Raw genomic sequence first — 17,834 nt, forward strand, 5'->3', positions numbered from 1 at the left:
ACAAGGCCTCACTCTGTTTCCCAGACTGGAGTACAGTGGCACCGTCAGAGCTCACTGCAGCCTCAAACTCCAGGGCTTAAGCCATCTTCCCAGCTTGGCTTCCCAACCAGCTGGGACTACAGGTACGTGCCACCATGACTGGCTCATTTTCAAATTTTTTTGTAGAGATGGGGGTCTTCCTATGTTGCCCAGGCTGGTCTCGAACTGCTGGCTTCAAGTGATCCTCCTGCCTCAGCCTCCCAAAGTACAGGGATTACAGGCATGAGCCACTGTACCTGGCCCACAGTAGTTGACTTTAATGGAGAGAGACACTTTATCTAATCATCTATCCCTGAGTACTAAAAATATGAAAAGATTGTATACTTTAAATCTGTAGGCCAGGCGAGGTGACTCACCCCTGTAATACCAGCACCTTGGGAGACCGAGGCAGGCAGATCACCTGAGGTCAAGAGTTGTTTTTTGTTTCTTTTTTTTTTTTTTTGAGACAGAGTCTTGCTCCATCACCCAGGCTGGAGTGCAGTGGTGCCATCTCGGCTCACTGCAAGCTCCACCTCCTGGATTCAAGCAATTCTCCTGCCCCAGCCTCCTCAGTAGCTGGGATTACAGGCGCACACCACCACGCCCAGCTAATTTTTGTATTTTTAGTAGAGACGGATTGTACCATGTTGGCCAAGATGGCCTCAATCTCTTGACCTCATGATCTGCCCGCCTCAGCCTCCCAAAGTGGTGGGATTACAGGCATGAGCCAGCACTCCTGGCCAAGGTCAGGAGTTCGAGACCAGCTTGGCCAACATGGCAAAACCCCATCTCTACTAAAAACACAAAAATTAGCCAGGCATGGTAGTGGGGGCCTGTAATCCAGCTGCTCGGGAGGTTGAGGCAGGAGAATCACTTGAACCCGGGAGGCAGAAGTTGCCGTGAGCTGAGATCAGGCCCCTGGATACAGGGAAAGAAAAAGGAAAGGAAAGATAAAATGAAAGGGAAAGGGGGAGGAGGGGGGAAAGGGGAAGGGGAGGGAAAGGGAAAGGGAAGGGAAGGGAAGAAGGGAAAGGAAAGGAAGAGGAAAGGAAAAGGGAGGGAAGGAAGGAAGGAAAGAAGGAAGGGGAGAGAAAATTATTTTTAAAAAATTAATGATTTCAGGAAATACTAAAAGGAGCCTGTCTCTTCATTTCTGTGGATTTCTTGTCACTATATAGATGAAATAATGTTTTATGTCATTCTGCAGCAAAACAAACCAATATTTACTTCTATTTACACTTCAATTATGAAAGCTAATTGTTGGATTAAATCAATTGCAACTGGGTTATATCAAACGTCACAGTGTTGTTAAAACCTTAAGTTACCGTGTAATAATCCGGAAATGTCACCTAAAATTCTGGATTTCCAGCTTTCTGGGAAAATGGAAATTCTGGCAGTACTTGCGCCAAATTCTCAGATGGAAATCGTTACTTAGAGGTGAATACCAGAGACACTCCATAGTCCCTTGTAGTCCTACCACTTCCTGTGGTCCCCAGCAGTGAATCCTCAACCTACCTATCCTTACAGTCATTTGAGTTTTCAGTTCCTGGTACATGAGAAACTTTACACTGTTTTCAGGACTGTTAACAGTTTGCTAGTATGGCTGGATTTACATCACGAAACTCCAACAAGTCAATGTATTCATGGATCCACCTGACATGATATTAACAAAGAACCTGTTAGCTCAATGTTTCTCAAAGTATGGTGGACAGGAACTGCATGTGAACTGAGAATCTCTGGAAATAAGCCTGAGAATCTCTTGAAATAAGCAATCTCCTCCTCCTCCTCCTCTTCTTTGTTTTTTTTTTTTTTTTTTGGCGGGGGACAGGGTCTTGCTCTATTGCCCAGGCTGAAGTACAGTGGCACAACCACAACTCACTGTAGCCTCAACCTCCCAGGCTCAAGCAATCTTCCTACCTTGACCTCCCAAAGTGCTGGGATTACAGGCATGAGCCACTACGCTCTGCCTGGAGTGTGCATTTGAAATGAGTTCTCCAAATGATTCTCACGTATACTCAATTTTGAGAACCAATGTCCTAAAGCAGAAAAACAATTCATTATTTTGCAAATTGTTCTCTCTTCAGTGGTTTTTTGACAGAATATGTAAATTCTAAGATAATTCAAAGGAAGAATTTACTCCTAGCTGGACAGATCAGGGAAGGCCATTCTGGGAGATGGTGGCATTTGAGCCAGCCCTTGATGAAAACACAAGATGGAGACATGTGCAGAATGGTGCCCCAGGGGGCGGAAACTGCGTGAGCAAAGGCACAGAGGCAGGAAAAGGGCATGTGTACGGAAGGGCAAGCAACTTCCCTTGGTTGTCATAAGGGTTCACTAAAGGGAGTAGAAGCCAAGGAGGGTGGCTGACACCCGTAATCCCAGCACTTTGGGAGGCCAAAGTGGGAGGATCACTTAAGCCCAGGAGTTTGAGACCAGCCTGGGCAACATAGTGAGGCCCTGTCTCTATTATTTTTATTTTTATTTTAGATGGAGTCTCATTCCATTGCCCAGGCTGGAGTGCAGTGGCGCGATCTCAGTTCACTGCAACCTCCGCCTCCCGGGTTTGAGCGATTCTTCTGCCTCAGCTTCCCAAGTAGCTGGGACTACAGGCGTGCACCACCATGCCCAGCTAATGTTTTGTATTTTTAGTAGAGATGGAGTTTCACCATGTTGGCCAGGATGGTCTTGACCTCATGATCCACCCACCTTGGCCTCCCAGTGTGCTGGGATTACAGGCATAAGCCACTGCGCCGAGCCTATTTTTTTTTTAAATGGGGGGAGTAGAGGATACTTACCAAGCTTGGCAAAGAGGCAGGGCCTGTCATTAACAGACATGACTGCCTGACTAAGGCACATGGCAGGAAGGTTTTCAAATGAGGGCTAATATGATCAGAACCATACGTTGGAAGGATTTGTCAGGCATGAGCAGGAGCAGGAAAAATAAGAAGCCAAGATGTGCTTTCATGGTGCTTAAACTAAAGGGATAATACTGGGAATAGAAAGAAGGAGACAGAGCTGGGCACGGTGGCTCACACCTGTAATCCCAGCACTTTGGGAGGCCGAGGTGGGCAGATCACCTGAGGCCAGGAGTTCAAGACCAGCCTGGCCAACATAGTGAAACCCTATCTCTACTAAAAATACAACAATTAGCTGGGCGTGGTGGCAGGCACCTGTAATCCCAGCTACTCAGGAGGCTGAGGCAGGAGAATCACTTGAACCTGGAAGGTGGTGGTTGCAGTAAGCCACGATGGTGCCACTGCACTCCAACCTGGGTGACAGAGACTTTGTCAGAAAGGAAGGGAGGGAGGATGGGAGTGAGGGAGGGAAGGAAGGAGGGTGGAAAGAAGGAGGGAAGGAAGGAGGGAAGGAAGGAAGGAAGGAAGGAAGGAAGGAAGGAAGGAAGGAAGGAAGGAAGGGAGATTTCTGAGCTACGTTAGCGGTAAAAGTCACAGATTAGACTCGCAACTGTGATCTTGCAAAAGGCAGAGTAGGCCGGGTGCAGTGGCTCACACCTGTAATCCCAGCCCTATGGGAGGCTGAGGCGGGAGGATCATGGGGTCAAGAGATGGAGACCATCCTAGCTAACACAGTGAAACCCTGTCTCTACTAAAAATACAAAAAATTAGCCAGGTGTGGGGGCATGCACCTGTACTCCCAGCTACTCAGGAGGCTGACAGGAGAATTGCCTGAACCCAGGAGGCGGAGGTTGCAGTGAGCCGAGATCGCGCCACTGCACTCCAGCCTGGGTGACAGCGTGAGACTCCGTCTAAAAAAAAAAAAAAAAAAAAGGGAAGAAAAAGAAAGGCAGAGTAGTTCTCAACACTAGCTGCACGTTACAATCAGCTAGGGAGCTTTCAAAAATGTCCTTCTTAGGCCGGGCGTTGTGGCTCACACCTGTAATCCCAGCACTTTGAGAGGCACTGAGGTCGGGTGGTCGGGAGTTCAAGACCAGCCTGACCAGCATGGAGAAACGCCGTCCCTACTTTAAAAAAAAAAAAACCAAAATACAAAATTAGCCAGGCGTGGTGGTGCATGCCTGTAATCCCAGCTACTCGGGAGGCTGAGGCAGGAGAATCACTTGAACTCAGGAGGTGGAGGTTTCGGTGAGCCAAGATCACACCATTGCATTTCGGTCTCGGCAACAAGAGCAAAACTCCGTCTCAAAAAAAAACGTCCCTCTTGCTAATGTAGTGTTCAGCCAAGTTGAGACCCACTTACCCAGAGAGCCCGGGTGACCAGGCCCGTCAGAAGTCCATCACGAACGGGAATAGGTAACACAGAAGATGTTGGTTTGGGAGGAAGCAGAAGGTCCTCCTGGGCCCAGCAAGGCCAAGGGTGGTGGCACATCTAGGTGGAGGTGTCCAGTAAGTGCTGAAAATACAGACCCAGAGTTATCGAGAAGCTTAAAATAGAGGTGTAAGGCTGGGCATGGTGGCTCACGCCCGTAATCCCAGCACTTTGGGAGGCAGAGGTGGGTGGATCACAAGGTCAAGAGTTCAAGACCAGCCTGGCCAAGATGGTGAAATTCTGTCTCTACTAAAAATACAAAAATTAGCTGGGTGTGGTGGCGGGCGCCTGTAATCCCAGCTACTCAGGAGGCTGAGGCAGGAGAATCACTTGAACCCGGGAGGTGGAGGTTGCAGTGAGCTGAGATCGCGCCACTGAAGTCCAGCCTGAGCGACAGAGCATGACTCATCTCAAAAAACAAAAAACAAAATAGAGATGTAGATTTCAGAGTTCACTGCATAGAGATGAGAATTGAAAACAGCTGCTCTGATTATTGTTTGAAAGTTAGGTTGGGTATTTGGCAAGCAGCACCTAAGTTACAAAATCATCATGGAAGAGAAAGAGAGAGAGGTGGGCCAATGCTAGAACTTGAGGAATATCTGCAGGTGTACTCAAGAGAATAGACCATTCTAATGCTTAACATTTGAACTCCCTTTCTTCTTTTCTTCCTTCCTGCCCTTGCTTCATTTTTAAATTTACTTTCCTGTCATTTTGAGGGTTTGTATCCATATGTCAGGAAAAGTAGAAAATGGTGAGTTATGCACTTATATAATTAAATTCCCAACTCAGACCCCCTTGGCCTGTCTAATCCTGGGTTAGCTCTCCCAACTATTACACCATCCCTTAGAAAAAGTATAAGCTTTCATAGGTGTGGGATTGACTGCGGAGATAGCCAGGTACGTTGGCCAGGAAAGGCTAGGACTCAGCTGGAAGTAATTAACTTCTCAGCGGCGTAGAAGAAAGAAACCAACACGTTTCTGGGCTTGATCATGGATATTAGAGTGCATTTCTACCTGAGGGAATGCTGGCCTGCAAGTTGCCTGTTAGCTCTACAGTCAGTTCACTGAACTCTAATAGAAAAGAGCCTTTCCCTTTCCTTTCTCGACACTTTTTTTTTTTTTTTGAGACAGAGTCTGCTTTTGTCACCCAGGCTGGGAGTACAGTGGCACAATCTCAGCTCTCGCTGCAGCTCTGCCTCCCGGTTCATATTCCTCCTGCCTCAGCCTCCCAAGTAGCTGGGACTGAGGGCTACCACCACACCTGGCTAATTTTTTTTTTTTTTTTTGTATTTTGTAGAGATGAGGTTTCACTGTGCTATTGTGATGGTCTCTAATCTCCTGACCCTCTGCGGATCTCCCACCTTCGCCTCCCAAAGTGTTGGGATTACAGGCGTGAGCCACACTGCCCAGCTCCTTTTTTTTTTTTTGTTGTCTCACTTGCCCGTGGCTGGAGTGCAGGTGTGATCTTGGTTCACCACAACTCCTGCCTCCCGGGTTCAAGCTTATTCTCCTGCCCTGCCTCCTTAGTAGCTGGGATTATAAGCTGGTGCCACCATGCCCAGCTAATTTTTTTGTAGAGATAGGGGTTTCACTCATGCTGGTCCAGCTGGTCTGAACTCCTGACCTCGTGATCCACCCGCCTCAGCTCCCAAAGTGCTGGATGGATTACAGGCATGAGCCACTGTGCCTTTTTTTGAGATGGAGTCTCTCTTCTTGTTCCCAGGGCTGGAGGTGCAGTGGCATCTCAGCTCCACTCCCAACCCCGCCTCCTAGGTTCAAGTAATTCCTCCTGCTCAGCCAGCCTCCTGAGTAGCTGGGATTACAGGTACGCGCCCCAACTACGCTACCTGGCTACTTTTGTATTTTTAGTAGAGACGGGTTTTGCCATGTTGGCCAGCCGGTCTGGTACCCTGACCTCAAGTGACCATCTGCCTCGCCTCCCAAAGTGCTGGGATTACAGGTGTGAACCACCATGCCCGGCCCCCAGCTAAGTTTCTTTTACAGAGTTGGAAGGTGTGACCAGGCTTGACCTAATACTCATGCTATTGTTACAATGTGATTGTATTAATCATGCTATTTTACAATGTGATTTCTTCATGGGCAAACACCTTAATTCATATTCTGGTAGGGAAGTTTCTTGCTTTTTTGTTATTTTAATTTTTTCAATGTTTTATAGAGAAGTTGGGGTAGTCTTACCACATTGCTCAAACTGGTCTCGAACACCTGACTTCAAGTGATCCTCTCACATTGGCCTCTCGAAGTGCTGGGATTACAGGTATAAGTCACTGCGCCCAGCCCTGGTGTGGGGAGCAGGTTCTGAAGGGAGCAGGTTCTACAGGGAGCATGCCATCTTCGGCCATGGAGAAAGTTTATCTACCACCTTGTCACCCTCCTAAGAGGCAAAGGAGCACCTTCTGGCAACTTGAGATTATAAGAGATTGAGACCAGGCTGGGCAACATGGCAGGCAAAAACACGTTTCTAAAAAAAAAAAAAAAAAAAAAAAAAAAAAATTAGGCGAGCATGGTGGTGCATACCTGTAGTTCCAGCTCCTCAGGAGGCTGAGGCATGAGAACTGCTTGACCGCGAGAGGTGGAGGTTGCAGTGAGCAGAGATCATGCCACTGCACTCCAGCCTGGGTGATAGAGCCAGACCTTGTCTCAAAGAAAAGGAAGGAAAGAAAGGAAGGATAGGAAGGAAAGGAAGGAAAGGAAGGAAGGAAGGAGGAGAGAGAGAGAGAGAGAGAGAGAGAGAGAGAGAGAGAGAGAGAGAAAGAAGGGAGAGAAAGAAAGAACAGAGAGAGAGAAAGGGGTAAATGCCTAGCCCAAGGCCACACAGCAGCCTACAGCAAAACCCCATTGGTGGACAAGTTCCTGGATCCAAGCTCTGAACTGTTTTCACAATGAACACTTAGCAAAATGTCATACACTCTGCTCGTTCACCATCATCATCAATTAACAAGTGGAACCTATAACCAAACTTTGAACAGATTCTCTTTTCTATCCAGTCTGAGCCTGTTTTGAATGAAGTAGAGAATCAAATCAAGACAGCATCATCATATTGAGTCAGTGGGTTAATTGCCTAGCCTAGGTTGGAAATAGCTTCCACTGGCCCCACTTAATACATGTTCTTCATTGTGACTGAAAAACTAAAGTCCTCAGGCCTGTCTGCTCACCCCGTTAGGGCACAGCTGTTGATAAGCAGAACATTTCCCTGTACTGCCTGCCATGTGCGAGGTCTTCCGCCTTGAGAAGGCACCTGACAGAGCAAGAGAGAGAGGGTCTCTGTGACATGCAAGTGAAAATCAACAAGTAAAACAAATCAATATGACTAGGATAAATGCTTTTATTTTATTTTATTTATTTATTTATTTATTTATTTATTTATTTTTGAGATGGAGTCTCGCTCTGTTGCCCAGGTTAGAGTGCAGTGGTGCAATCTCGGCTCACTGCAACCTCCGCCTCCCAGGTTTAAGCGATTCTCCTGCCTCAGCCTCCCGAGTAGCTGGGATTAGAGGAGCCCGCCACCACGCCCGGCTAATTTTTGTATTTTTTTAGAGACAGGATTTCACCATTTTGGTCAGGCTGGTCTCAAACTCCTGACCTCAGGATCCACCTGCCTCAGCCTCCCAAAATGCTGTGATTACAGGTGTAAGCCACCGCACCTGGCCAGGATAAATGCTTTCTAAAAAGTGCTCTGATGGCCGGGCACGGTGGCTCATGCCTATAATCCCAGCACTTTGGGAGGCTGAGGCGGGTGGATCACCTGAGGTCAGGAGTTCAAGACCAGCCTGGCCAACACGGTGAAACCCTGTCTCTACTAAAACTATAAAAATTAGCCGGGCATGGTAGGGGGTGCCTGCAATCCCAGCTACTCGGGAGGCTGAGGCAGGAGAATTGCTTGAACCTGGGAGGCAGAGGTTGTAGTGAGTTGAGATTGCCACTGCACTCCAGCCTGGGCAGTAAGAACAAAACTCTGTCTCAACAAAAAAGAAATAAAAATGTGCTCTGACAGAGAATGAGCATGGGGCTTACATTTGCTAGGGTGGACTGGGCATCATTTCTTCAGAAAAGGAAATAATGAAGACATATGTAAGATGAAGACCTGGAAGCTACAAAGGAGACAGTCAGGGGTTTAGGCAGGTCATTTGTATGAGCCTGCCTGGGCTGCTATAACAAAACACACAGATGGGGGGCCTTAAACAACAGAATTGGCTGGGCATGGTAGCTCATGCCTGTAATCCCAACACTTTGGGAGGCCAAGGTGGAAGGATCACCTGAGCCTAGGAATTCGAGGTTACAGTGAGCTATGATCATGACACTGCAATCCAGCCTGGGTAACAGAGCGAGACCTTGTCTGCAAATAAATAAACATACATTTATTTCCACAGTTCTGGAGAGTAGGAAGCCCAAGAACAAGGTGCCTGCAGCTGCTGCCTCTGGCAAGAGTAGGTCTTCCTGGTTTGTAGCTGCCACCTTCTCTAAGTATCCTCACATGGCAGAGAGAGGGGGCTAGGATCAGTGCACCTCTCTTAACCTTAATTACCTCCTAAAGATCCTGTCTCTAGATACAGTGACATTGGGTGTTAGGGGTTAAACACATGAATGGGTAGGAGAGAAACAATTCAGTCTACAGCATCATTTAATTTTTCTGTGCCTTAGGCATCTCCAAAACATAATTCCCATGAAGTGTAAATAAAAGAAGTCTTGGCCGAGAGCAGTGACTCACACCAGTACATCCCAGTACTTTGGGAGGACAGAATGGATCATTTGAGTTCAAACCAGCCTGGGCAACATAGTGAGACTACATCTCTACTAAAAATACAAAGAATTGGCCCGGCGTGGTGGCTTACCCCTGTAATCCTAGCACTTTGGGAGGCCAAGGTGGGTAGATTGCCTGAGCTCAGGAGTTCAAGACCAGCCTGGGAACACGATGAAACCCCATCTCTACTAAAATACAAAAAATTAGCCCGGTGGCTGGGTGCGGTGGCTCACGCCTGTAATCCCAGCACTTTGGGAAGCCAAGGCGGGCAGATCACCTGAGGTTGGGAGTTCAAGACCAGCCTGACCAACATGGAGAAACCCCCGTCTCTACTAAAAATACAAAATTAGCTGGGTGGGGTGGCACATGCCTGTAATCCATGCTACTTGGGAGGCTTGAACCCGGGAGGCGGAGGTTGTGGTGAGCCGAGATTACGCCATTGCATTGCCGCCTGGCCAACAAGAGTGAAACTCCGTCCCCCGACTGCCAAAAAAAAAAAGAAAAATTAGCCGGGCATCGCAGCCTGTGCCTGTAATCCCAGCTACTCAGGAGGCTGAGACAGAAGAATGGCTTGAACCCGGGAGGAAGAGGTTGCAGTGATCCAAGATTGCGCCACTGCACTCCAGCCTGGGGGACAAAGTGAGGCTCTATCCCAAAAAAAAAAAAAAAAAAAAAAAATTAGCTGGGCATGGTGGCGGTGTGGTCCCAGCTACTTGGGAGGTTGAGGTGGGAGATCACTTGAGCTGAGGGTGAAGGTTGCAGTAAGTGAGGATCGCTCCACTGCACTCTAGCCTGGGTGACAGAGCAAGACCCTGTCTCAAAGATAAATAAATAAATAAATAAATAAATAAATAAATAAGTCCAGTAGAAGAGAAAAATCAACATTGACTCAATGTCACTTGGTTATGCTGATTGATTTCCTTTGAATTTACGCTAACTGATACGAATGCCAAGCAGTTTTATACTTTTAAAGGTTTACTTTAGTCCAAGTAAGCAATTTAATATTGAAACAAGGAAAAGATTGTTGCTTGCACATACATTTTTTTTTCTGCCAATGCAAAATACAGTGATATTATTTATTTATTCATTATATATACCCTCATCTTTTCCAAAAGGAACTGGAGCCTGCTACAAAATGAAAAGAAGAATTCTTTGGTTCACATCAAAATTTCCTTGCTGTAGAAAAAGTCAATGCAGTTTGGAATTTGTTTTGTTGTTATACGTTTTTTTGGTTTTTTTGAGACGGAGTCTTGCTGTGTCAGCCAGGCTGCAGTGCAGTAGCATCATCTCAGCTCCACCTTCCAGGGTCAAGGGGTCCTCCCGAGTAGCTGGGTTGACAGGCGCCCACCATCACGCCTGGCTAATTTTTGTATTTTTAGTAGAGAAGGCGTTTTGCCATGTTGGTCAAGCTGGTCTCGAACTCGTTATCTCAGGTGATCCACCTGCCTCGGACTCCCAAAGTGCTGGGATTATAGGTATGAGTCACCATGCCTGGCCAAAAAAAAAAAAAATTTTTTTTTTTTTGAGATGGAGTTTCACTCTTGTTGTCCAGGCTGGAGTGCAATGGTGTAATGTTGGCTCACTGCAACCTCCACCTCCCAGGTTCAAGCAATTCTCCTGCCTCACCCTCCCGAGTAGCTGGGATTACTGGCATGTGTCACCACACCTGGCTAATTTTTTTTTTTTTTTTGGAGACGTGGTTTCTCCGTGTTGATCAGGCTGGTCTAGAACTCCCGACCTCAGGTAATCTGCCCACCTCGGTCTCCCAAAGTGCTGGGATTACAGGCGTGAGCCACCGTCCCAGTCAAAAAATTTTTTTTTAATTAGCCAGGGATTGTGGCACACTTCTGTAGTCCCAGCTATTTGAGAGGCTGAAACAAGAGGATCGCTTGAGCCCAAGAGGTTGAGGCCACAGTGAGCCATGATGGAGCCACAGTACTCCAGCCTGGGCGACAGAATCAGACCCTGTCTGAAAAAAAAAGAAAAAAAAAGTTCTCAGTGTGGGCCCTGATTCAATATGACTGGTGTCTTCATAACAAGAGGAGATCAGGACACAGACACACACATAAAGAAAACCATGTGAAGGCACAAGTAAAGACACCATCTACAAGCTGAGATGCCCTCAGGAGAGGCCAACCCTGCTAATGCCTTGATATTGGACTTTAGGCCTCTAGAGCCAAGAGAAAGTACATTTCTGCTACCATGCAGTCTGTGCCACTTTGTTACCTCAGCCCTAGCAAACTAACATCCCTTCCTAGATGCTGTCGATCGATCACAAACTATCCGTCCTCAAACAAAGCTGGGGGACGAGCGGGCTTTAAGGGTTACAGTGGGGGAAAGCGATTTACACCATCCTTCTCTGCTCAAAGCCGGTATTACTGAGGTAGCATCAGTATGAAATGCACTTTGATTTACTTCTCTAGCATTGGGAGTAGGTTATGCTCAGCCATCTGTTCTCTCTTGCCCAGTCCCCTTGAGATAGTTGGAAAACATTTTTGAAATCTGGAGACAGTAACATCTGTAGCTATAGTATAATTTTTTTGTTTCTTTTATGGAATTAAAACTCAATAAGCACATGCTCAGTTTGATTTTTAGTTTCTTCCCTGATTGTGTACGTACAACATGTCACTAGAAAAATTTTTGGAAATCCATAACCGCTTTGATTTTGCCATATTTTCATCTGCCCTTTTATTCTATCCTTTTAAATGTATTTTAATCAATTAAAAAACTAACACCAGCTGGGCACGGTGACTCACGCCTGTAATCCCAGCACTTTGGGAGGCTGAGGCGGGCAGATCACCTGAGGTCAGGAGTTTGGGACCAGCCTGGCCAACATGGCAAAACCCTGTCTCCACTAAAAATACAAAAATTAGCTGGGCGTAGTGGCACACGCCTGTAATCCCAGCTACTTGGGAGGCTGAAACTGGAGAACTGCTTGAACCCGGCAGGCAGAGGTTGCAGTGAGCAGAGATTGCGCCACTGCACTCCAGCCTGGGCAACAAGAGCGAAACACCATTTCAAAAAAAAATTAGATGTTAAAAAAAGATGTGACACATCACGTCAAAACTGTCTACACTATGTTAAACGAGTTAAAAATACTGAAATGCAGCAAGATGAATTTGTTGTTGTTGTTTCGAGACAGGGTGTGGCTGTTGCCCAGGCTGGGGTGCAGTGGCACCATTATGGCTCACTGCAGCCTCGACATCCCCGTCTCACGCAATCTTCCTGCCTCTGCCTCCTGAGTAGCTAGGTCTACAGCTATGTGCCACCACGCCCAGCTAATTTTTTGTACTTTTTTCCTTTTTGTAGAGATGAGGTTTTGGCATGTTCCCCAGGCTAGTCTCCAATTCCTGGGCTCAAGACACCATCGGCTCTGGCCTCCCAAAATGCTGAATTACAGGTGTGAATCACCTTGCCTGGCTGCAGCATAATTTAGGATTGCATTTTGTTTAGATTTTTTAATTCTTTAGTTTTTCTTATTATGGTAATATAATAGATCTAGGAGCTAATTTCCAGTATTCATTTTTTGTACAATGATACGCAATTCGTTCTCATGATTTGGCAGTGTTGACTTTCTATTATTGACAATCTCGTGATCTGAAGAAAAACACTCGTAGTTTTATCTTTTTAGTGGGTATTAAGATCAAAATGAGAGAAAGAAAGAAAGAAAAGAAAAGGAAAGGAAAAGAAAAAGAAAAAGAAAAAAGAGGGCAGGCGCGATGGCTCATGACTGTAATCCCAGCACTTTGGGAGGCAGCGCCGGCTGAATAACGAGGTCAGTAGTTTGAGTACAGCCTGGCCAACATGGTGAAACCCCATCTCTACTAAAAATACAAAAAACTAGCTGGTCGTGGTGACAGGCGCCTGTAATCCCAGCTACTCAGGAGGCTGAGGCAGGAAAATCGCTCGAACCCGGGTGGCGGAGGTTGCAGTGAGCTGAGATGCTGCCACTGCACTCCAGCCCTGGTGACAGAGTGAGACTCCGTCTCAAAAAAAAAAAAAAAAAAAAAAGAGAGAGAGAGAAGAAAACAACCTCCAGTAGGAATAGATAACAAAACATTTGAAATAAGATATATATTTATACACCCAATGAGGGCTAAGAGTTTCTAGCACTGTATAGGTTGCCAATTGGTCAAAACAGAAAGCAACGATTCCCTTTGGAAAATTAGCTGGCAGTAAGAACTGGCTACAATGAAAAGCCAATAACCATGTATGAAAGGCCTCTTTTTGTTGCTTTGTTTGCATTTAATTTCTATTTAAAATATTTCTATTTAAATACTTATAAATAGTATTTATAAATGTAATCAATATGGTAGTTCTTCAAGTGCAATAATACTACAGCTAATTATGAATAAGCTCATTCTTATGTTGAATGTAAGGAATATACATCTATATATAGACATCTATATATACTATAATCTGTATATACCTATATATCTATATAGATATCTCTATATATAGATATCTGTATATATGTATTTTTGAGATGGAGTCTCGCTCTGTTGCCCAGACTGGAGTGCAGTGGCACACTCTTGGCTCACTGCAACCTCCGTCTCCCGGGTTCAAGCAATTCTCCCGTCTCAGCCTCCCAAGTAGCTGGGACTACAGGCGCCCGCCACCACGCCCCGGCTCATTTTTGTATTTTTAGTAGAGACGGGGTTTCACCTTATTGGTCAGGCTAGTCTCCAACTCCTGACCTCAGGTGATCCGCCTGCCTCGGCATGCCAAAATGCTGGAATTACAGACGTGACCCACAGCACCCGGCCATATTTTCTTTCTTAAAGACTATTTTTTGTAAATATAAAAACATGTCTGTACATTCCGTACACAGTAATATTTTATTTTCTTCCCAATGTGGTAACTAAAATACATTTAAATGAAGGCTAGAATTTAAAACAAAATTCTTTTACTGATAAATACACTTGTAAAGCAATGAAAATGTTATATGCATTGCTTTGCATATAAACGTTCAAGAAGTATTTGTTGACCAAAGAAATGTCTGAAAATGAAATATTTTAATCTGTTCCGAAATGCCATAATATTGCAAAGAAGCATTTCAAAATATTGTGTCAAATGTTCAAATTTAGCATTAAAATTTAGCGTTTTCCCACATTTTACCCTTCAATTCATACAATTTGCAAAAAGAGTACATGAGTTGGTCATTGTTACTTAAAACAATGCGTCACCTTGTTCGGGAGAGAAATTAACATAACGGTCAAGGAGTGAAAATTAAACAACATGACATTTGCTGTCCGATGACATTTGTTCGATGTTAAAGTTCTAAGCAAATTAGCACGGAGAAAAGGGGATGGGTAGAAATAATAACAGAGCATTGCTTGATTAGTCCGCCTCCACCTCCACGCTGTAAGCGCTGGACAGATCCGGCTTTACTGAGTCCACGGTGCAGGGAAAAGGACGCGCGGGCCAAGCGGAATCCCAGGGGCGCGATCGCACCGGCTGGCGTTCCAGCAAACCCTGCATCCCGGGCCCTGGATTCACGCTGCCTTCTGTCTGAGTCTTTGACGTCTTTTCCTCTGCCTGGAAACAGATCGCGGCGGTCCGTACCAGAGAGTGGGAAAGTGCAGGACCACCCGCCAGGAAGACCCGAGAGCGCGGCGCCTTCCCCGCGGTTCCACGGGCACAAAGCGGCAGCCCCAGCTGCGAGCGTGCCTCCCCCCGAGCGCGGCCGGGCTCCCGCGGGGAACAGGTGACCACGGCCCGCGTGGGTGCGGGCGCCAGGTTCCTCCCGACTCCCCCCTGCGGCTCCTCCCGACCCCTCCCTGCGGCTCACCCCGCGGACGGGGATCCCTCCGCCCGCCGCTGGCCCTTCCGCGCCAAGTAGTGCGCCCCCGGCCCCCGCAGCTTCTGCCAACCCGGGCCCGCGGGGACGAGTCCACGGTCGCGCGCGAGAAGGAGCGGCGCGGAGACGGTCGGGGGTGCGGGGAGTCCAGAGGTTTTGCCCGCGAGGCCGCGCGGGGCTCCCGGTGTCCAGGGAGAGAGCGCGGCTGGGCCTGCGGGACCACGGCTCCACCCGCCGCGAGCGGGCCGGGGGTGTACGGCCGAGGCGGAGCCGCCCGGGAAGCCGCACGAGGCCGGCGGCCGGCGACGAAGGCAGGTGTCCCGAGGCCCGCCCCACCCCCACCGCCGCAGGCAGGAAGAGGAAGGAACCGCGGCCGGGCCTCGCGGGCGGGGGTGCCCGGCCCGGGAAGCGCGTGACCTAGTTCGTCCCAAAGTGGATTTGACAGGTTGTCAGCTCCACTCCCCGCCCCCACCGCCTTCCGGGTCTCCCTCCCCTCGCGGGGCGGCCCACGGCCCGCGGTCCCCGTCTCTGCCTCCCATTGGCTCTCTCGCCGCCTGGCGCCCCGCCCCCTCGGTATCACCCTTCCATTGGCTTGGGGCCCCGCCCCTGCCCCCAACCTGCCCCCCCACTGGCTTCTCGCCGCCTGGCACCCAGCCTCAGCCCAGAGGACCCAGCCCGACCTCCCATTGGCCTCGCGCCGCCTAATGCCCCGCCCTCGCCCCGGCCCACCCTTCCATTGGCCTCATGTCGCCTAGCGCCCCGCCCTCGCCCCGGCCCGCCCTCTCATTGGCCTCGCGCCGCCTGGCACCCCGCCCCCTCCGCAGCCCCCTTTCCCCGCCCAGCCCGGCTGGCTGCTCGGCTGCGGGTTCCTGCGGGCGTTCCTCTGTCTCGGCCTCTTTCCTTCCCGCCCGAGTGTTGCTCCTGTTCCTTTCCTTTTCTCCATGTCTCTCCTTTTTCTGATCTCCTCCCGTTTCGGCAGCCCGAGCGGTCTTGCCCGGCTGCACCCCGCGGCCTGAACTGGGCCCCCGGTGCCGCTGCCTGAGTTCCACGACCTGCCCTGGGGCCCCCTGCAACCTTCCCGCTGCTCCCGGAACCTGACCCCTCTGTGCTTCACTTCTCGGTTTTCTTCCCTGAAATAAGCACAGCGAATCCCTTCTCCAGGTTTTCTCGTGTGTTCAGTCTGCAAGGCTTTTCTCCCTTTCTCCACCCTGCGCCTCGGTTTCTCCCCCGCTTCCCCGCCCTCTCTAAACTCAGCCAAGTGGAACAGATCTCCCAGCAAAACAAGGCAGAGGGCGAGGATAAAAATGATAAATGTCAATATCAACATTTTTATTGCTTTAGGTTTTTAAAACACAGAAATAGCAGGAACGCCCAGATCAACCCAGACCTAGGATCAAGATGGAGTTTCTTAAAGTACCAAGTGAGACTGTAGTGACAAAGTCGATTATCCCAGCAATATTATCAGCTTTGCCTGGGGAATCTACTTTTACTTTGTTTTTATTTGTTCGTTTGTTTTGAGATGGAGTCTCGCTCTGTCGCCCAGGCTGGAGTGCAATGGCGCGATCTCGGCTCACTGCAACCTCCGTCTCCCCGGTTCAAGCAATTCTCCTGACTCAGCCTCCCAAATAGCTGGGAGTACAGGCGCCCACCACCACGCCCAGCTAATTTTTGCATTTGTAGTAGAGACGGGGTTTCTTCATGTTGGTCAGGCTGGTCTCGAACTCCTGAGGTCAGGTGATCCGCCCGCCTCGGCCTCCCAAAGTGCTAGGATTACAGGCGTGAGCCACTGCACCCGGCCTGCTTCTAGTTTGTTTATGCAGTATTCTAACGATTTAAAATTTGTATTTTTTTTTTTTTTTTTAAATTTCTGAACTCGTTTTGTAAATGGCTGCTCTTGAATGTGAGGATAAATTGACTGACTGATGAGGCTGAGGTTTGGAGCCAATCCCCGCCCAAGGCATTTGGCATCAAACACGAGAAACCCTTGGCTATTCAAATAAGGAGACTCAAGTAACTTTCCCAGGGTCACTAAAGTGGGAGACCTCAAACGTGGACCCAGCTCAGACTCCAGAGGTCCACCAGGACGACCCATCATGGCTCATTAATATATCCGGAAGAATGGCAGAACTGCTCTTTCCAGCTGCCTTCCTGCCTATCGTGGGGGTCCTAACCGAGCTCCCCACCATGGAATTCAAGGCCTACCTTATAGGATCCCTGGCTTACAGGAGCAGTTTCAATGCAGCAAGCGCACTGACCACGTTTCTGCCAAGACCTTTTTGTCAGAGGGCCTTTGTACTTGAATTTCTTTAGACTTCTCACCTGGCTTCGCTCATCTGTCACCTTGGGGAGGCATTTCTCTTTCTTTGTTTCTTTCTCTTTCTTTTTTTGAAACAGAGTCTTGCCCTATTGCCCAGGCTGGAGTGCAATGGCATGATTTTGGCTCACTGCAACCTCCGCCTTCCAGGTTCTAGTGATTCTCCTGCCTCAGCCTCCTGAGTAGCTGGGATTACAGGCATGTGCCACCACCCCCGGCTAATTTTTGTATTTTTAGTAGAGACAGGGTTTCACCATGTTGGCCAGGCTGGTCTCTAACTCCTGACCTCAGGTGATCCATTCACCTCAGCTTACAGGCATGAACCACTGGGCCCAGCCTCTCCTCTCCTCTCTTCCCTGCTCCCCTCCCCTCCCCTTTCCTCTCCTCTCCCTTTTCTTCTTTCTCTTTCTTTCTTCCTTCGTTTCTTTGTTTCTTCCTCCTTTCCTTTTCCTTTTCTGTGTTTTGAGATGGAGTCTCTCTCTGTTGCCCAGGCTTGGCTCGCTGCAACCTCTGCCTCCCAGGTTCAAGTAATTATCCTGCCTCAGCCTACCTAGTATCTGGGATTACAGGTGCCTGCCACCATACCCAGCTAATTTTTGTAGTTTTAGTAGAGAGAGCGTTTCACCATGTTGGCCAGGCTGGTCTCAAACTCTGGAC

General features: G+C 48.3%; 1 protein-coding gene across 1 annotated transcript; it reads right to left on the bottom strand.

Annotated features, from left to right (window-relative positions):
- Positions 1-14,059: 14,059 nt before the first annotated feature.
- Positions 14,060-16,190, bottom strand: LOC103883352 (translation initiation factor IF-2-like). Its single transcript, XM_021936547.1, has 3 exons — positions 15,858-16,190; positions 14,855-15,280; positions 14,060-14,601 (listed from the first exon to the last, which is right to left on the bottom strand). The coding sequence occupies exons 1-3, from the start codon at positions 16,188-16,190 to the stop codon at positions 14,404-14,406; spliced, it is 957 nt and encodes a 318-aa protein (XP_021792239.1). The 3' UTR covers positions 14,060-14,403.
- Positions 16,191-17,834: the final 1,644 nt, after the last annotated feature.

Source organism: Papio anubis, chromosome 4 (genome assembly GCF_008728515.1).
Source record: "Papio anubis isolate 15944 chromosome 4, Panubis1.0, whole genome shotgun sequence".
Classification (NCBI taxonomy): Eukaryota; Metazoa; Chordata; class Mammalia; order Primates; family Cercopithecidae; genus Papio; species Papio anubis.

What these genes read in the sequence shown, in the direction of transcription:
- LOC103883352 (XM_021936547.1), bottom strand. Translation starts at nt 16,190, where the DNA reads ATGTTGATATTGACATTTATCATTTTTATCCTCGCCCTCTGCCTTGTT. An exon ending in AGGCCGCGGGGTGCAGCCGG is followed by an intron (nt 15,281 to 15,857) that starts GCAAGACCGCTC and finishes GGGACGAACTAG; the next exon opens with GTCACGCGCTTCCCGGGCCG. An exon ending in GAGGGATCCCCGTCCGCGGG is followed by an intron (nt 14,602 to 14,854) that starts GTGAGCCGCAGG and finishes ATCTGTTTCCAG; the next exon opens with GCAGAGGAAAAGACGTCAAA.